We start from the raw sequence: 20147 nt of genomic DNA, 5'->3' as shown, positions 1-20147 counted from the left end.
TATAAACAGTAACGCCACTAACTACCCATTATCTTTTTTCTCTCTGAATTTACATCGTTAACTTTTCTGAAAACTCTCTGGAGTCGTTAAAGTTAATTTCCATTTTTGGATTTTCATTAAAAGTATCAGCTTACTTGCTAATGTACGAGGAAGCCAGTGAAAAAGGCTCATATCATTTGGTATAACTAAAGAGAAGATAGACTGGCTAAAAATTTTCTGAAGATTCTTACGCAGTTGAAAGTAAACACAGGTGAAGTTTCTTTGGATTGAACTCTGTTCTGAAAACCTAATTGTTGATTCTGTTGGGTTTGCCCTTTGGTCTAGAATGCTTGAGCTCTTGGCTGTTCTAACTTTGTACACCATGTTGATTAAAATAAAACTTTTTGTTTCTTCACAAACAAAAAGTGAACTGAAAAGCAAGTTCCTTGCACACGCTCGGTGGGTAGATATTTCCTGAAATGTGATTTTTATTAGAAAGTTTCTGAAGGAAAAAAAAGATATTGAGCCTCCCTAATAAAGCATAATTTCGCTTAATAATTAAAAAAAGAAAGTTTCTGTAGCACCTTTTTAGATTGTCAGCAAATATTTGTATATATGTGTGTTTGAATGTCCATGTAGCAACTAAAGTGTTTGAATTTGTCTGTGAATTTAAATGTAAAGAAACCTCAAATTGGCACTCACTTCAGTGAGCTAAAATGTATTTTTCCCTGTTTGTATTTTGTTTCTTTTTATGAAATCAAAGAAACAAAGCCTAGAAATCCGAATAGATTTCTCAGTTTGTTGCATTTAAGTGTGATGCTTTGTGATGCTTTTTGGACCATAAGCCATTAAGAGTGGAGAAGTCATTTTCTGGAGCTTAAAGCCGGTGCTTGTTTCTGGAGATGTCGCTCCTCCAGAGAGTCTCGATAGTGGCAGTAGAATGCTAGGAGCTCTGAAGCGGTGCTGAGAATTTCATTTTCTCCATGAGGTCGTCGGTGTGTGAGAAGCGTGAAGCCACTTGGGTCCGGGCGCTTGGGTGACTCATAAGTAAGCCGTTGTGTCCCTGTGAGGAAACGCACAGTGAGACGGTGTAGCCCTCAAATCTGTATTTAGGCGAAATCACCAGTTCTGAAGATGCAGTTAGGGCACACAGTCGGATGTCCCGGGAGCAGCGTTTGGTAAAATATTGCTAAGGTGTTTCCTTCGCACAGTTAGTTTTCATGATGGTCGGAAGTAAGACAGTGTGGATATTGCACTGAAGGCTGTTTCGGCTGGTTTCGGCTGCCGTTTCTTACAAGGCTTATCGCATCGCCTTCAGCATGCGTGTCCTTTTTGTGTCGAAGTTAGTTTTTAATTAAGGATGTACCTGCAGGACCTTGTCGTCCGGCTTAAGAAGTTCTGCGTAATCCTCGGGGTTTCCGCCTGCGTCCAGCCTGCCGGCCCAGCCTCCCCCCGCCCGCCTCTGCTCCCCCCCCGCCCCCCCTCCCTCTGCCCCCCCCCGTCCCCCTGCCCCCCTCCACCACCACCCCCGCCCCCTCCACCCGCCTCTGCCTCCTGGCCAGAGGGGTGAGCAGGCTCCTGAGCGCAGTCCTTCAGCAGGGGCCGAGCACGTTTCTGCCGTCTCCTCACCTGTATGTAGCTGCTGGCAGATCGTGTTCCTCACCTTCAACCAAATAGGACCTGGCTGCATGCACCCTGCTGTTGCAAAAGCGGCAGAAACCGTGGCAGCTGAAGGAGACAAACAGCAAGATTTATTCGGCACCGGTGCAGGCTCAGAGCAGCCACCTCCAGAGTCTGAGCACCAGGTCTTTGTTCTCAGCAGCTTTTATACCAGCAACCCTTTTATGCAGGGTCTTGTTTTTGCCATGTAAGCAGCCCGGACCCCCCTTCCTGGAGCAGCCCGTGTTCCTGCCTAAGAAACTGAGCATGAAGGTTACAGAAGCGAAGCCCATCAGCAGGGCTCGGGGCACGCTTAGCAAGGCCGCTGACCTGGACGTAGGGCACGTAGTTGGCCCATAATTACAGGAAGGATGGTAGGAGGCAGCAGAACTGAAAGGGCAGCAGCTGCTTTTTCAGACAAGGGCGAGTTTTGTCCCTTAGTTCAATCTCCTGTTTCTCTGCTCCAGCTTTTCTCTGTCGGTTTGTTCAGACGGCAGTCGATTCAGGCCTGCCTTACCCCAGTTCACTTCCTCACCCTCCTCCGGATGGACATGTAGCTTGTTTTCAATTTTTTGCTCTTGACGACAGTGCTTTTAGAAACATTCTTGTGTAGGGAGTTTCCATTGTGGCTCCGTAGGTTAAGGACCTGATGCTGTCTCTGAGGATAGGTCTGATCCCTGGCCTCACTCAGCAGGTTAAGGGTCTGGTGGTGGTGCAAGCTGTGGCATAGGTTGCAGATGCAGCTTGTATCTGGCGTTGCCACGGGTGTGGGGTAGGTCCCAGCTGCAGCTCCAGTTCGACCCCTAGCCTGGGAACCTCCATGTGCTGCAGGTGTGGTCCCCAAAAAAGAAACATTCTTGGAGTTCCCAGTGTGGCTCAGAGGTAATGAACCCAACTGGTATCCATGAGGATGCAGGTTCAGTCCCTGGCCTCGCTTAGTGGATTAAGGATCCGGCATTGCCGTGATCCGTGGTGTAGGTCACAGACACAGCTTGGATCCCTCGTTGCTGTGGCTGTGGTGCATGCAGGCTGGCAGCTGTAGCTCTGATTCAAGCCCTAGCCTGGGAACGTATGCTGAGGGTGTGGCCCTTAAAAAAAGAGAGAAAAACAATCTTGTATGTATTTCCCATCACAAGAGCCAACGTTTCTCTGCGTAACCAAAACTAATATTGGTAATTTTCGGATGTATGCACCCTTAGCTCTCACAAGAGGGTTTACCACGCTTGGCTCCCACTCTTGATGTTTGGGGGTAGATTCCCCGTCGCTCCAGATCCCCGGCCGCTCTGAGTGTTGTCGGACCTCTTTCAGGTTTTCCCACCTGGTGGTTCATCGTTGTTTTTCCCTCTTTCTGGTCCGCTTTATGGAGATAGGATTTGCATGTAACGACGCTCAGCACCTTCAAGTGTGGGATTCTTTGGGTTCTGACAAAAGAGTGTAGCCTTTTGGCCGCCTCCTCACTTACGATGATGAAACATCTGCATCACCTCTCTGCCGTCAGTGCCCCCGGCCCCTGCCTCCCCCCCACCCCCCAGGTGCGTGCCTTCCCTTTCAGACGCGCTTCTTCTGGAGTTTATATAAGTGGCGTGCTGTCGTCTCTTGTGTCTGTCGCCTTTGGCTTTGCATCACGCTTCTGAGGTTGGTTTGTGCTTTTGCTTTCTGCTTTTGAGTGGTATTCTGTTGTGCGGATACACCGTAAGTGGTTTCTTCAGTCTCCATTTGCCGGACGGTGAAGTTTCTCCAGGTGCAGCTTCTGTTACTAAAGCTGCTGAATGGACGCCTGCCTGCAGGTCCTAGTGTGGGTGTGGGTGTTTGTTTTTGTTAAGGTAATTCCCTAAGAGTGGGATTGCTGGGTCATAGGTCGTGTGTGTGGGGAACTTGAAACTGCCCACCTCTCTCCCAGAGTGCCCGCGCCACGTGGGTCCTGCCAGCAAGGCAGGCGGGTTCCCGATCCTCCGCAGCAGCCCTTGGGGGTGTCAGTCTTTTTCATTGGAGCCATTGTGGTAACTGTGTGGTAATGGCTTACTCTGATGTTAATTTGCACTTTCTCGATATTTTTATTTACTGTCCATGTATTTTCTTTGGTGAAGTGTTTGTACAAACCTTTTGCCTCTTTTTAAACTGGACTTTTTGTCTTTTTAGTGAGCTGTGGGAGTTCTGTATTCTGGGTAGAGTCCTCTGTTGGGTACATGCTGTGAAATCGTCTTCTCCAGTCTGCGGTTTCCCTTGTATTTCTCCACGGTGTCTGTTGGGAACACATGTTGCTAATGCGGATGAGATGCAGCTGATCAGTGTTTTATTTTATGGTTTGTGCCTCTTGTGTCCTAGTAAAGGCGCTTTAGCCTAACTCAGGGTCACTGAGCGCTTCGCTTTTTCTTTCCGGAAATGTCACGGTTTCAGCTCTCCCACGTCCGTCCGCCCCTGCACGTTCCGGGGTAGGTTTTGTCGCTGGTGTGAGGCGAGGCTGGCATGTGGTATCCAGTTGTTAGAGCCCCGCTTGTCGGAGGTGCTTGTTATGGTTTGCTTTTGCTTTTTCTGGAATGATCTTTTCCTTTAGGATGTGTCTTTCTTTTCTGGTGTGAGAAATTCTTCTGTAAAGTAGGTCATAGGACGTAGAGGTCGCACAGTGTGGCCGGTGAGAGCAGCTGGTCTGGAGTCAGATCGCCTGGCTTTGAATCCTGGCTTGACTACTTACTGTCTTCGTGACTCTGGGCAAGTTGTTGAACTTGCTGAGCCTCAATTTCCTCTTTTGTAAAACGACACTAATAATAAGAGTCCCTTCCTCAGAGAGGTATTGTGAGGCTAAAATACAGCGTAATGCCCTTCAGTTCCTGGCACAGAACTTTCGGCCGTTGCTGGTCATGGTAGTGGTTGTTCTTACCACCGTCTTTAGTTTGCCTTTTTTTTTTTTTTTTTTTTTTTTTTTTGTCTTTTTAGGGCCGCTCCCGTGGCATATGGAGGTTCCCAGGCTGGGGTCTAATTGGAGCTGCAGCCACGCCAGAATCCAGGCCGTGTCTGCAACCTACACAACAGCTCACAGCAACGCCAGGTCCTTAACTTACTCGAACCCACAACCTCATGGTTCCTGGTCGGATTCGTTAACCACTGAGCCACAATGGGAACTCCTAGCACCGTCTTTATACTTGAAGAAAAAGTTGCCTTCCGAGCACCCTAGTCTATGTAAATCCTAGGACGCCTTTCTTGGACGTTCTGTGATTTTACGTGTTAAAGTTTTGTCTTGTGGCCTGTAGATGGCCTGTTTGATGGAAACAAAATCCTCGCATTATGAAGGTCTTGTTTAATACTAGCCCTTTATTTTGCAGCTAGTGGTGGTTGGCAGGAACCTGACCATCCTCACACGCAGCGGGTGAGTGACGCGTCCTCGGGGAGGGTGGGGCACACGCCAAGACGGGGCAGAGCCGGGCTTCTCCGTGGGTTTGGCTGAGGCCGGCACACCCGCGATGTGCACATTGTGTGTCCTCGGCACGTAGAAAGGCTTCTCGTTGTACGATGTTCAGTCAGAATGGCAGTTTTTTCTAGTCTGACTTAACAGAAGAACCGAGGACTATTTTAGTTCTGTCCTCAAGGTGTGCATTGGAGAAAGGAAGTGATATGTTTCTGTTTTTCACATACCTACCAACCAAGTTAAGGTTCCATGAGTTCTCAGATATTCTTGGAACTGTTCTCAGCGTGTAGATGGCTGAAGTCCTGGAAACACCATTAGTCCAGGAAATACCCTCGGACCCGTCGTGGTCGCTTACGGAGTCGTAGCTTACACATCCTTTAATTCGAGCTCTCAGTGACTTGATCTCCGTACTTGTCATTAAAGCTGACGTTGTTGCCCCGGAAGTAGAATACGGAAGAGGTGATGAAATGCTGTCAAAAAGAAGTTGCGGAGAGTTCCCTTTGTGGCTCAGCGGAAGTGAATCTGAGTGCTCTCCATGAGGAAGCCGGTTCGACCCCTGACCTCACCAGTGGGTGAAGGACCTGGCATTGCTGTGAGCTGGGGTGTAGGTCGCAGACGCAGCTCGGATCCTGCGTTGCTGTGGCTGGGGTGGAGGCCGGTGGCTACAGCTCCAATTAGACCCCTGGCCTGGGAACCTCCATAAGCTGCAGGTTCAGCCCTAAAAAAAGAAAAAAAAAGAAAACAATAATTTATAATTACTCACCTGTGACATTCTGCAAAAACTAGAAACAGTGTAAATGTCCAGGATAGGAGTGAGGGAACTTTTCACGTCGTATCGTGAGCGTAAATTAGTGCAGGTTTCTTGCGCTCTCAGCCGTGTGTACTTCCTGGGCTCTCAGCTGCACTTACACTCTGCACAGAAATGTGTATATTCGTTCATCAAGCATTTATCGAGCATGCCCTCCATGCAGTATGCCAGGAATTGCTGAATTGCAGAATACTTGATTCTTGCCCTCGTAGAGCTGAAGGCTGATGGGAAAACAGAAATCAGTCCGATCACCTCCAGATAAAGGGAGAACTCTGAGTAATGTGGAGGAGAGAGGAATTGTGCATGTGCGCAGCTGAGCTGGTTGGGCCCACATCTGAGGATCCAGCCGGATCCGAGGATGACAGGCAAAGAGAGAGAGAATTCGGGCTGCGGCAGCAGTGCACGCGTAGAGCTCGCAAGCAGCAGCAGCCACAAAACAGCTCGTGGATGAGAAGGCACATGTGCTGGAGTGGGACACAGTCCTCATGCCCTTTCTCCAGGCACCTGCCATAGCCGAGTGGGCAGCAGGGTTGCGGGCAGACTGTGCAGCACCATGTGGGACCGAGGTCAGGAGTGCGAGAGGCCTTCAAAGCAGAAGAGCTGACAGGCTCCAATTAGTGTTACTAAGAAATAATTCCCGCTGAATTGAGAGGAAGGAGCAGGTGCCAGGCACCCATTTCAGTCTGCTCAGAGGAAGTCGTTGGATACCTTGTGGGACGTCTGGGCTGTGTAATAAGATGCAGCCTTTCAAAACAGTGAGGCACAACAGGATGGGTGGCGTCTCGCGCGCTGGGCGCACGTTAAATCCCTGGCCCAGCGCAGTGGGCTTGGGGTCCCATGTTGCTGCAGCTGTGGCTCAGATCTGATCCCTGGCCCAGGAACTCCATATGCCGTGGGGCAGCCAAAAAAGCAAAAAAAAAAAAAAAAATCGCAATGATGTAGAAATACTTGTACTGGATGGAAAGGTCATAATGCTCTTAGCATAAAATTTTAAAATAGTGATTCTTTTTCCCTGATAAGAAAAATAGAGAGACCTGTATTTTTATACAAATGAAAGCCTTACGCGTCTACACAGATTTTTTAGTGCATGCAGGATATAGTATCAGACTGTAAGAAGCATATCTAAGCTATGATAGTGGATTCCTCTGGTGAGAGGGAGGGTGGACTTGGGCGCAGGAGAGAAATGAGAAGTTTCACTTTTTATTCTTTGTGTGTGTCTTGTTTGCACTTCTCACAGGTACCGTATATTGCTTTTATGATTAAAACGTATTTCAGAAATGAAAATATGTGACAGAATGGGGTAGAAAATAGAGGATAAAATGTCACATCCGTAGAAATGGATGGTTCTGTGGCCATGCAGAGAAACAGGAACGGTGGAAAGGGGAGGCAGGCAGTGCGGTTAAAGAGCAGTGAGGAGAACAGACGTTTTCAGGCCTTTTCTTCCGTTTGTTGAACGGGAGGGTTCCGTTTCGATTCTGAAAATAGAGCGTGCAGTGACGTTCTTTTTGAAGAGAAGGGTCGACTTGCCCACCTTAATAATTTCCTGTTTTCTGCTCATTATGTGTCTAGTCGGTGTGGTTGAGTAATTGTGTATGCTTCTTGTGAGCTTTTTCATGAAAACAGATCCTGAGTCTTTGCTTTCTTGCAGATGAACAAACTGATTGAATATTACCAGCAGCTTGCTCAGAAGGAGAAGGTTGAACGAGATCGCAAGAAGCTGGCGCGGCGTAGAAACTACATGCCTTTGGCTTTCTCGGTGAGGACCTGGTGCAAAAGGAGTTTGCCGTTGATTGATCGAGACCAGTGTGGAGAGGGAACAGTGAGCGTTTCAGAGAATGGCTGTTGTCCCCGGACTCCCGGATGACGGCCGGCAGGGAAGGGCCCAGGTGATGGTGTCTGGGTCCGGGAGTGAGGCCTTTGCCGTGTCAGCGGTTCTGTTTGAGGCACCTGAGTTCAAGGACGTTGGTACCTCCCTTTCCGCCACTCCCCTTCTCTTCTGACTGTTCCTCAGGAGGCTCCTGTTTAACTCTAGGCACCCAGATTTACAGCTTTGGGGTATTTACAGCAAATCAGAAGAATGTGGGCAAGTGGTAGGTCTTATCCATATTACCCATGTAACAGCCGGCCCATCTTTGGCATCCTAGTAACAGTGGTTTCCCAGCTTTAGATTTCAGAATTTATTGGCACCTTCCAGTGTTTCTCCAGTAAGAAACACACTTGTATACAGAGCATTTTGTGGTTAAATAAGCAGGAGTATATGGAAGTATAGTTTTAAATAGGAATTATTTATGAAAGCCACTCTCGACTGTTTGTATACCACCAGTCACAAGCAAAAAATTAGGATTTGGAGGGTTCCCGTGGTGGCTCAGTGCTAATGACCCTGACTAGCATCCGTGAGGACACGGGTTCGTTCCTGGCCGTGCTCCGCCAGTAATGATCCAGTGTTGCCGTGAGCTGTGGGGTAGGTCACAGGCGTGGCTTGGATCCCACGTCGCTGTGGTGTAGGCGGCTACAGCTCCGATTTAATCCTTAGCCTAGGAACCTCCATATGCCGCAGGTGTGACCCTCAAAAGCAAAAAATAACAAAGAAATTTGGATTTGGAGCTTTTGCTGTTGTCCCATGAGTTGTTTATTTCACAGAACAATTTATTTTCTGTATGATTACTTGGAGCCAAGCAGGTTGGCATTTAACGAGTACCATTTATGTGTCAGGCTCTGTGCTGAAGGAGCACTTTACACATTTTTTTTTTTTTGTTCAGTCCTCACAACAATCCTGTGGAATAGCTGGTATATCCCCGTTTTACTCTTGAGGTTAAGTAACTTGTCAGTACTGCCCCATGCATGAGAATTAGTTACGCCATTAAACCCCCCAAAATTGCTAAGATCCACATAAAACTGTCTAGTTTAGAATTTAATAAAACATTAAAACTTGCAAAACACCCACATTTGCCAATGATTTTAATGAAGTCCTGATGCATTTTTGGAATAATCCAAGGGTATGATTAGTACATGCACTCGTGTAATTAGGAAGGGAATTTGAGTTACATGTGTTATTCCTCCAACTCTCCCCTATAACCTGCCTGCTGTATGAGTTTGCTTCTATCTTACGCTGCATTTTTTTGTCTCTGTTGCAACCTGCTGCTATTTGGGGGCCTACAGCAACATACTATTCATGTAGTGGTAAGTTCTCTTCTCTGGTTCTTGCTAACCCTCAGGAAGTTAGCGCGGGATCGTTTGTATTCCAAGAAGACATTCGTCGTCTGTCTTAGAGACTCCACTTAGTTCTGGTCTAAGCCTTAGCGTGAAACAGTTTTAGGTTAAAAATCACATTTTACTCATTTTCACTGTAGGTAGTTTTAATATGTCTGTGTAGTGCTTTTGTTATAATTTTCAGGATAAGATGATACGGGACTACAAAAAGAAGCTTTCAAATAAGCTTTTTTTTTTTTTTTTTTTCCGCTTATTCCCTGAGCTTCTCATGCTGTCGCTCCCAAAATTATTTGTTTGGATAACTAGGATGTATAAAACTGGGGTTTCTAATAGGAATTTCTGAACTCTGTTTAGGACAAATACGGTCTTGGAACCAGACTTCAGCGACCACGAGCTGGCACAACCATCACTGCCCTTGCCGGACTTTCGTAAGTTTGAACATTAAATGACTTCGAGGAAAAAACTTATTCATGTGACATCATCTATATGTAGGATCAAAAATAGGGGTTCCCGGAGTTCCCGTCGTGGCGCAGTGGTTAACGAATCCGACTAGGAACCATGAGGTTGCGGGTTCGGTCCCTGCCCTTGCTCAGTGGGTTAAGGATCCGGCGTTGCCGTGAGCTGTGGTGTAGGTTGCAGACTCGGCTCGGATCCCGCGTTGCTGTGGCTCTGGTGTAGGCCGGTGGCTACAGCTCCGATTCAACCCCTGGCCTGGGAACCTCCATGTGCCTCGGGATCGGCCCAAGAAATAGCAACAACAACAACAAGACAAAAAAACAAAACAAAACCAAAAAAAAAAAAAAAAAAAAAAATAGGGGTTCCCGTCGTGGCGCAGTGGTTAACGAATCTGACTAGGAACCATGAGGTTGCGGGTTCGGTCCCTGCCCTTGCTCAGTGGGTTGGCGATCCGGCGTTGCCGTGAGCTGTGGTGCAGGTCACAGACGCGGCTCAGATCCTGAGTTGCTGTGGCTCTGGCGTAGGCTGGCGGCTACAGCTCCAATTCGACCCCTAGCCTGGGAACCTCCACATGCCGCGGGAGCGGCCCAAAGAAATAGCAAAAAGACAAAAAAATAAATAAATAAATAATAATGAAATAGGGAGTTCCCATCGTGGCGCATTGGTTAACGAATCCGACTAGGAACCATGAGGTTGCAGGTTCGATCCCTGGCCTCACTCGGGGTTAAGGACCTGGTGTTGCCGTGAGCTGTGGTGTAGGTTGCAGACACGGCCCGGATCCCACGTTGCTGTGGCTCTGGCGTCGGCCGGTGGCTACTGCTCCGATTCGACCCCTAGCCTGGGACCTCCATATGCCGTGGGAGTGGCCCAAGAAATGGCAAAAAGACCAAAAAAATAAAAAATAAAAATAAATAAATAAAATTAAATATGGCACAAATGATCCTGTTTAGAAGACAGAAGCAGATCATGGACATGGAGCGCAGACTTGTGGTTGCCAGGGGAGGGGAGGGAGTGGGTGGACAGGGAGCTTGGGGTTGGTGGATGCAAACTCTTGCGTTTAGGATGGACGAGCAGCGGGGTCCTACTGTATGTACAGCATGGAGAACTATCCAATCTCTTGGAATAGACCGTGATGGAAAATAGCATGAAAAAAAGTGTGTGTGTGTGTGTATATGACTGGGTCACTTTCCTGTATAGCAGAAATTAAAGGAAAATTATAAATTATCTATACCTCAATAAAGAAAATTTTTTTTCGCTACCTCCCCCCAGCAAAAAAAGGAAAAAGCAGGTATTATAATCAATATTGAAAAATTCCCTTGTGGCCCAGCAGGTTGTGGATCCAGCGTTGTCAATACAGCAGCCTGAGTCATTGCTTTAGCAGGGGTTTGATCCCTGGCCTGGGACTTCATATGTTGTGAGTGTGGCCAAAAAAAGAAAATAACATTTGAAAAGTGAATATTGAAAGAACATGGTTTTAAAGTGAATAATAGGTGCCAGTGGGGAAGAAGACACTCAGAAAAGACCTAAGCGGGAGGAGCATTCTGCGGTAGAGGAAGACTCCAGCTGCTGACGCCATGGACTCTGGCGCCAGTCAGGAGGACGCTAAGAGGTTGCTGTTTTTCTGCCCTAGCCTTAAAGAAGGAGAGGACCAGAAGGAGATAAAGATTGAGCCAGCTCAGGCTGTGGATGAAGTGGAACCTCTGCCTGAGGACTATTACACGAGACCAGTCAACCTAACAGAGGGTAATGTTATACAAGATTCTGTGGTTTTATTGTACATGTACTGCTGCTTTTATTACTTACGCCTCGTGAGTTGAGATTTTTAACGGCATGTTGTTTGCGGTAAAACGAACCCTGTAGAAAATAAAATAGATGTAATCACTTGAAGAATTTTAAAATGTCTGCTAAATTTCTATGTTGTAGTTTTCGAAACACTGTTCAGGAAGGCAGTGTTACGTCTTGTAGTTATGTCATATGTGCCTGATTTTGAGCAAGTCACCTAAACTAAGCTTGGTTTCTGCCTTACGTGCTAGTGACCACCCTTCAGCAGCGCCTCTTGCAGCCTGACTTCCAGCCCATCTGTGCCTCCCAGCTCTATCCTCGGCACAAGCATCTTCTGATCAAACGGTCCCTGCGCTGCAGGGTAAGTACCGCTTTCTGTAGAGTTGCTGTTGGTGTGAGAGAAAAGCAGCGGAAAAAGTTAACGGGATTGTAGCTTGCCCATATCAAAGCCTCTGGAATGCAGCAAATAGAGAAAATGGCTCAGCAGTTAACGAACCCGACTAGGATCCATGGGGCTGAGGGTTTGATCCTTGGCCTTGCTCAGTGGGTTAAGGATCCGTGAGCTGAGGTGTAGGTCACAGATGTGGCTCAGATCCTACATTGCTGTGGCTGTGGTGTAGGCCGGCAGCTGTAGCGCCAATGTGACCCCTAGCCTGGGAACCTCCATATGCCGCAGGTGCGGCCCTAAAAAACAAAAAAAAACAGAAAATGCTCATAATATGCTAGTGTCCAGGCACTGTTTGAAGGCTTTCAGGATAAACTTAATCCTCTTAGTTAGTTCTGCGAGGTAGGTACTATGGTTACCTTGTTTTACAGATGTGGAAACTGGTTTCTAAAGGTTAAATTTATACTGCTAAGCCCTAAGAGAGTAATTTAAGAATATAAGGCTTTTAGGCTAGTAGAGATGAAACAGAAAGGACTCATAAAAAATAATCAGTTTAACTGGCAGTTTGGGGCTAGTGTAAACTATTATGTTTAAAGTGGGTAAGCGACGGAGCCCCTGCGGTACGGCACAGAGACTTTATCCAGTCTCTTGGGGTAGAGCATGGTGGAAAATAGCATGAGGAAAAGAACGTATGTATATGCACAACTGGGTCCCTGTGCTGGCCGTACAGCAGAAATTGGCACAACACTAATAAGTACATAGATTTAAGTCAAAAGAATATTAATCAGTTTAAAATAAAGCAAGAGGAGTTCCCGCTGTGGCACAACAGGATCGGCAGCATCTCTGCAGCCCCAGGACGCAGGTTTGATCTGAGCCTGGTGCAGCGGGTTAAAGGACCCGGCATTGCCGCAGCTGTGGCTTCGGTTGCAACTGCAGCTCCCATCTGATCCCCCGCCTGGGAACTCCATGTGCCGTGGGGTGGCCAAAAACGAAGAATCAAAGAAAGGAAGAAAAATAATCAGCAAAATCCAGGCTCTGGGAGTCTATGGAAGAAAGAGCAGAGTTTCTTCAATAATTAAATGGTGAAAGAAAAAGAAAGAAAGCTAGGATGCCTTTTCGCTGAGGGCCGTGCCTTCCGGCAGGACTTGCCACAACGATGGGAGTGTTTGTGTGACGCACCGTCCAGCGTGGTCGCCGCCACCCGCGTGGGGCTGCCGAGCAGTCGAGGTGCCGTAGTGCATGCTGAGGTCCCGAATCCTTCTCCGATGACATTCGTTTGAGTAACTTCAAGTGACTGGTGGCTGCTGTTGTCACCTACCCCAGCCCTAGGCTGGGAGAGACTGAAGAGGCATTGGCGGCCACATACAGTGTGTAGACTTCAATTCCTGATCCAAACAGAACCCAGAGAGAAAGGGACCAGGGGAGAAGGGAGGAAGAGAAGGAGAGGGGAGAGTGAGAAGGCAAAGCAAAATGCCTGGAACGTTTGGGGAAGTTTCAGTACTCACTGGATTTCTTTTCTTTTTTTTTTTTTTTTTTTTGTCTTTTTGCTATTTCTTTGGGCAAGTAGAAACAGAGTCCTGCATGTGAGGAAGCTTAATTTTACTAAATATGACATTGCAGCTCATTGGGAAAGACTGGTGTGTTAGGTCCAAAGATTTTACGAGAGAAGCGGAATTGGGTCTCTGCGTCACATCACACACACAAGTCAGCTTCAGGAACGTTGGAACCTTCAAAGCGTAAATCTGAAGAGCAAGACTCGTAGAAGGAGATGGAGAGAGTATCTGACCTCTGGGTGAGGGCGGAGTCGCTGCGTCAGACAGACTAGAAAGGAAAACGGTCTGTACTTGACAGGTCGCGGGAAAGCCTGCACCCCTGCGCTAAAGCAGGTGCTAGGAAACAGGAGGGGAGAACTCAGCCAACGCCACGTTGTTCGCATACGGTCAGCACTGCCTGTGTGGTGGTTCTGGTTCTGGTGGTAGGTCGAAGCTCTGCAAGGCTGTGATACCTGGTGTTGTGGCGGGTGACTTCCAGAAGTCCGGACCATCCCTTGTCTGCCCTGGTTGTAGTAGTGCATTATTTCAGAACCCCGGGTCTTGGAGCAGAGTCAAACCAGACCAAACGGGGGTGGCCTAAGCGTTTTCCTCCTGGGTTTGGCAGCCCTCAGTCAGCAGAGGGCGTCCTTATTCTCTCCTGATAACACGCTGTGGTTTTCTTTTTAGCAATGTGAACATAATTTGAGCAAGCCAGAATTTAATCCAACATCTATCAAATTCAAAATCCAGCTGGTTGCTGTGTGAGTATTTTGGGATGTTTTAGTGTTTGGGGTTACTAATTTTTTTCTGCGTTTTTTTTTTTTTTTTTTTTTTTTCCAATGTGAAGTTTGCTTACTCTTGGCTTAAAAAAGAAGCTGCGTCAAAATAATTTTGCTCTTCTTTTCCTGTTTCAGTTCTGAAATACACACCAGGGAGTTTAAGGCAGTTCTGGAGGCATAGACTCCAGGGTGTTTCTGTCGGAGACGTGTGATAGGGTGGCGTGTGTTACTAGATGGACAGCCACTAGTCATTCAGTACAAATGGTGCAGTACCTAAGTTTGGGAATGAGCTTTAAATTTTGAAAGTGAAAAAGCGTAGCCGATTAAAGGATATCCCTGTTCATTTTACTGAACAGTGTTCTGGTAACAGTTTGAGTGGAATAGAGTGATTAAATTAGTGTTAACTCACTGGGGCTTGTCAGTAAAAGGGCATTTTGTGTATGAAAATCACCTGTCAAGCAAGAAAAAATAGGAAATTGTTGTCTGGACTTTAGGGTGAGAGAGCCCTTTCCTAAGTGAGGCAGCAAGGAAAATAGCCAGCTGTGACCTTGGCAAAAAAACAAAATCAGTAACAGAGACCTGAGTCACTAGAGCAAGAAAGAATATTTGCTACTCCTAGTAAATAAAAATGTAACATCCCTGAAATGGGCAGGGAAGAGGAGAAGGCAAAGGATTTGAACAGAAGAGAAACTCCATATGGCCAGTAAATATGTGGAAATAGGCTGAGCCTTGATAGGAAAAAAAATAATAAATAATATTGCATGCTCATGAGAATGTGGCTAAGCGTATTTGTATGCATTGTTGGTAGGCTGTGAATTGCTTGAGGCTTTTTTTGGAGAGTGGTCTGGACTGTCAAGACAAAATGATGTAGACCTTTGAACCGGTAGTACTCTCTCAGGAATCTATGCTGCAGAAACAGAAGCAGTATATAAAGACCAATATATAAAAACACATTTGTAAGGATTATGTTGTAACATTTTAATGGCAGAGAGCTGGAAATAACTTTAATGTCAAGTTGATGAACCATTAACAAAGAAATAATTTGTTACATTGAGATACACGTGTTTGGAATATTATGCAGCAATGAAAAAGAAGTCATTGGCAGTCAAAATGGTAGAGAGAAGCTGGTCTGTGGCTTAGGAGGAAGGAGCTAGGGTGCCGGCTATAGGCTCTGTCACTTCCAGAATTTGTCTACACGTATTTCCTTCATCTCTCAAGTGAGAATAGCACCAGTCTGTCTTGCCGTGGTGGAGAATGACCAGATAAGCTATTAGATTCACAAAGGCTTTGTAACTGTAAATCACCGTACGGTATGTTCTGTTTTCCTGTTATTTAATGCATGACTGGTTAGGGCTACAAAAATGGTTCATGAAGTTGATTAAGAATTCCATTCATTGCTGACACCCGAGTGGCAGGATGTGCCTCACATCCATTTCTTTTTTTTTTTTTTTTTTCCCCCTATCTTTTCTAGGGGCGCTCCCACGGCACATGGAGGTTCCCAGGCTAGAGGTCTAATCAGAGCCGTAGCCACCGGCCTACGCCAGAGCCACAGCAACTCAGGATCTGAGCCACACCTGTGACCTACACTATAGCTCAGGGCAACGCCGGGTCCTTAACCCACTGAACAATGCTGGGGATCGAACCTGCAACCTCATGGTTCCTAGTCGGATTCATTAACCACTGAGCCACAGCGGGAACTCCCTCACATCCATTTCTTAAGCTTGCATCGCAACCAGGGCTTTCATTTCCTGCATCGCGGCAGAGTCACCTGGGAACCTTACTGTATGGCCTCTGGCCGCACATCAGAGCAGCCACCTGCAAATCCTCAGTGCTGGCACCCTTGACTTTGTGTGCATGTGAAGTTACTCGGGTGACTGAGCACCCGTAAGGATGTCTGGTCTGAAGTTCGGTGGCTCACTGCCGTGGTGCTCCGATATGCGCCTCCCCAGCCCACCCTGTTCACGTGCGCAGGATAACGTCTCCGTGTGCTTTCGTCGCGGGCACGTGTTACTCGTTCTTAACAGGACCCTCAGGATGCAGGTGTGTTCATGGGCCTCATTTTATAATGAGGAAAGCGGGACACAAAGAGGTAAATACCTCATGCTGCTCTTTACAAGAGGCATCTCGGGATAGAAACGCTGAGCTGGGATTTGAACCCGGGCAGTCTTGAGTCCGGAACCAAAACCCTCAGGGTAGTATTCTCTTGTCTTATTTAGAGAGGCAGCGTGACGAGGGGTTGGGAGTGGGACCCGGGAGCCAGATGGCCTAGGTTTGAATCTTGGCCACTTCCCCTCCCTCGCTGGTTTCTTCGTCTTTGTCACAGGGTAACGTTCTGTCGGAACCGTTGCGGTGACGATTACACGGTCAGTGTTGGTAACTGACTGAAAACGTTGCCTGGAGTCCCCATTGTGGCTCCGCAGTAACGAACCTGACTAGTAGCCATGAGGACACAGGTTTGATCCCTGGCCTCGCTCAGTGGGTTGAGGATCCGGCGTTGCCGTGAGCTGTGGGGTAGGTCACAGATGTGGCTCGGATCCGCTGTGGCTGTGGCTGGGGTGTAGGCGGACAGCCACAGCTCCGATTCGGGAACCTCCATGTGCCGCAGGCGCGGCCCTAAAAGGACGAAAAATAAAAGTCTTTTTCTCTGACGGGTCTAACTGACATGGAGACATCCTTTCTTTGCTTCACTAGCTTAAAAAAGGTGCTAACTTAAGAGACTCCAGTGCGCATTAACGCGTTGTTTTGTTCACGCCGTAGCAACTACATCCCAGAAGTGAGAATCATGTCCATCCCCAACCTCCGCTACATGAAGGTCAGTACCGCGCTTTGGAACAGGAAGGGAGAGAATCGGTCAGAGACGCAAGCGTGCATGCGTGTGTATGTGCGCGTGTGTGTGTGTGTGGCGGCTGCTCATATTTGGCGTCTAGGAGGCAGTAGCCAGGGGAGCAGAAGGGAAGTTTGAGACAATAAGGGATTGCGATTTTAAGTGTCTCTAAGCGGGGTTCTTGACGAGAGCACCCTCGGGGTGTCCGAGGAGAGGCCGGGCCTGCCGGCCGCAGCGCTGGCATCACCGGGGCCTGGGCAGAGCTGTTGGACCCCGGAGCCCTCGTCCAGCCAGGAGCTTCTCCAGCAGCGCGCGTGTGCGCGTTGTGTGAGGCGTCCGCCGGGCTGCGTCTTTCCCACGCAGCCCCTCCCTTCTCTGAGGCCCTTGCCTCCCACACGGACACCCCAGCGAATGACAGAAGGTTCTGCCGCAGCCACTTCAGTTCTCTCGTGCTGCGCACTGTTACAGTCCTTGTTCACTTCCAAGATTTTCTTCCTCATTTCAAGAGCATACCAAACAGGTGTTCAGGAAATCTTAGAAGTAGATTCCTCGGAATTTCTGGGTCCAGTAAGTGGCCGTTTCTATGGGATCTGTCCCATTTCCTCCGTGAAGCAGCAGCCCCAGGGCACATGTCGCCCAACATGGGCGACATGGGAGCTGGTGACGCTCCGAGAAGGCAGCCGTGTAGAGGTGCCTGTGGGGGTTACTGCCGAAGAGGCGCAGGGTGCGGTGGGGGTGATGGGTTTGGGGCCAAGCGTCGGAGAAAGTGGCCCTGGGGGCAGCCGCGGGCCCCGTCTGAGAGACGCCTGTTCTCGTCCCCAGGAGAGCCAGGTCCTCCTGACTCTGACGAACCCGGTGGAGAACCTCACCCATGTGACGCTGCTGGAGTGTGAGGAGGGGGACCCCGACGACACCAACAGCACCGCTAAGGTAGGCGGCTTGTGTCTCCGCGGGACCGGCCCCGACTCCCTGCGGTGCCCCGTCTGACCCGGCCGTCCGGGCCGCACCGTCTCAGTGCGGGCAGTCCTCAGGGCCTTGCCCTGGATCTCACCCCTTGACTTTTCACGCTGCCGCTGCCCTTTTGGGAGGTCTCGCTGTTTCTGACCTGGACTGTGACAGTTACTTCCTGACTGGTTTCAGTTCACCCCACTTCTGTGCCAGCCCATCTTCCGTCTTGCCACTAGGGTGATCTTTTTAAAAGCTAACCTTGGTCATAAAATCTGACCTTGGTGTGCTGCTGGTTTGGTGTCCCTCTGACTTTGGGTTGAAGTCCAGATTCCCTGGCAGAGCTTAAAAGCTCTTTAGGAATTCCCGTCGTGGCTCAGCGGAAACGAATCTGACAGGTATCCGTGAGGGCGTGGGTTCGATCCCTGGCCTCACCCGGTTCAGGGTCCGGCATTGCCGTGAGCTGTGGTGTGGGTCGCAGACGCAGCTCGGATCCCGCATTGCTGTGGCTGTGGTGTAGGCCCGCAGCTGTAGCTCCGATTTGACCCCCAGCTTGGGCACCTCCATATGCCACCGGTTCGGCCCTAAAAAGAAAAAAGAAAGAGCTCTCTGATGTCCTCACTTTTCTTTTCTTCCGGGGGGTCTTCCCTGGGACCCCAGACCCAGCATTCTCTTGTTAGTGGTTGTTAGTCGAGTAGATACAGTGAGACCCTCCTGGGAATTGCCCGCGCTCTTTGTTTTGTCTCCAACTCCTCCTTCCCGTCCCTGCTCCCCTCGCAGCCAGGCCCACACCCCTCCCTCTGTCCAGGGCCCACGGGTTCTTGAAGACGCAGAGGAAACAGCTTCTCTTTGTGGCTCCGGGGCCTCCCCCAGACGCCCCTGCTTGTGCAGGGCATACCCGGCCCCAGCTCACCCTGAAAATAGGTGGTGTGGCCTCTCGGGTTAATGAGCCAAGTGTGGTCCTTCTGCATCTTGCTAGCTCGTGCTTCATCTAGTGCTTCGGGTTTTCAGGCAAGAGCTTTTCTCTGTGGACCATCTGCTGCTGACTCGAAGTTGAGCCTGTTCCCCAACAAAAGGTGGCGGAAAGGGTGTCTGTGCCTTTAATGAGCTGTTGGCCAAGTGGTGCTTCCTCGTCGGACAGCTCTTGATGTCTTCTGCCCCTTCTGCTTGGTGGTGGCCTCCTCTGCCAGCATCACTGGCAGAGGAGCTGACGTTCATCCGTCCTTGCTCCTTTCGAAAGTGGTACTGATGAGCTTGGCCCACGGGGACCGAGGCAGAAATCAGTGCCTGAAGCGTATACCCAGCTTATGAACCGGCTGTTTTCCGTCTCTTCCCCAGTGCACTTGCGTCCGGAATTAGAGATGCAGTGGCCTTGATCTGCTAACCTCCAACCCAGCAGAGTTGAAGCCTAGTGACAGCATAAGGATTAGTCTGAAGAGTGTTTTCCTTATCCCCATTTCAGGCTCTAGGTTGGACCTACTGTTTTTCCTTAAAAAAAAAGAAACGCGTTCCGGTCATGGCGCAGTGGAAGTGAATCTGACTAGGAACCATGAGGATACGGGTTCCATCCTTGGTCTCACTCAGTGGGTTCAGGATCCGGCGTTGCCGTGAGCTGTGCTGTAGGTCACAGACACAGCTCGGATCTGGCGTTGCTGTGGCTGTGGTGTAGACTGGCAGCTGTAGCTCTCCGTTAGACCTCTAGCCTGGGAACCTCCGTATGCTGAGGGTGCGCCCCTGAAAAGACAAAGAAAATTTTAAATTAAAAAAAAAAAAAGGGAGTTCCCGTCGTGGCGCAGTGGTTAACGAATCCGACTAGGAACCATGAGGTTGCGGGTTCGGTCCCTGCCCTTGCTCAGTGGGTTAACGATCTGTTGCCGTGAGCTGTGGTATAGGTTGCAGACGCGGCTCGGATCCCGCGTTGCTGTGGCTCTGGCGTAGGCCGGCGGCTACAGCTCCGATTGGACCCCTAGCCTGGGAACCTCCATATGCCGCGGGAGCGGCCGAAGAAATAGCAACAACAGCAACAAAAAAAAAAAGACAAAAAAAAAAAAAAAAAAAGAAAGAAAAAAAAGAAGAACCACAAAGTATAAGAATAATGTAGCAAACATGATAGTTCTGCTGACTTCGGTGTGTCTAGGTGGTGCAGTAAGAATAATATAGCACCACAAAGTGTAAGAGTAATGGAGAATAATGTGCCCCATCCCCTTAAGAAAGAAAACATTAAAGACAATTTGGAGTTCCCTGGTGGCCTAGTGGGTTAAGGACCTGGTGTTATCATTGTTGTGGCTCTGATCACTGTTATGGTGCGAGTTTGATCCCTGGCTCGGGAGCTTCCTGCCTGCCACAGGCTCCGCCAGAAACGAAAAAGGCCCAGCTGAAGCCCGC

At 48.8% G+C, this 20147-nt stretch overlaps 1 protein-coding gene and 1 long non-coding RNA gene across 4 annotated transcripts in view; one reads left to right on the top strand and one right to left on the bottom strand.

Moving 5' to 3' along the window:
• The window catches only part of DCTN4 (dynactin subunit 4), a 32924-nt gene that overhangs the window by 7234 nt on the left and 5543 nt on the right, over positions 1-20147 (top strand). For 2 of the 3 annotated variants that reach the window (XM_085009489.1, XM_085009488.1), the window contains exons 4-12: positions 4959-5002; positions 7498-7605; positions 9009-9029; positions 9414-9487; positions 11146-11258; positions 11549-11658; positions 13902-13975; positions 16751-16805; positions 17640-17747. In XM_085009489.1, the coding sequence (XP_084865615.1) occupies positions 4959-5002; positions 7498-7605; positions 9009-9029; positions 9414-9487; positions 11146-11258; positions 11549-11658; positions 13902-13975; positions 16751-16805; positions 17640-17747 (707 nt within the window). 3 annotated transcript variants of the gene reach the window in all.
• Positions 13192-19830, bottom strand: LOC146405844 (uncharacterized). Its single transcript, XR_014839179.1, has 2 exons — positions 16584-19830; positions 13192-15469 (listed from the first exon to the last, which is right to left on the bottom strand). It is a non-coding gene; the product is annotated as an uncharacterized LOC146405844 (long non-coding RNA).

The sequence above is a fragment of the Sus scrofa genome, chromosome 2, assembly GCF_054392235.1.
Source record: "Sus scrofa isolate SSC_HxYL_T2T_F1_AM1 chromosome 2, Sscrofa_HxYL_maternal_Yorkshire_Landrace_v2.0, whole genome shotgun sequence".
Taxonomy (NCBI): domain Eukaryota; kingdom Metazoa; phylum Chordata; class Mammalia; order Artiodactyla; family Suidae; genus Sus; species Sus scrofa.
The sequence above is the reverse complement of the archived record's forward strand: the minus strand, read 5'-3'. Positions and strand labels throughout refer to the sequence as shown.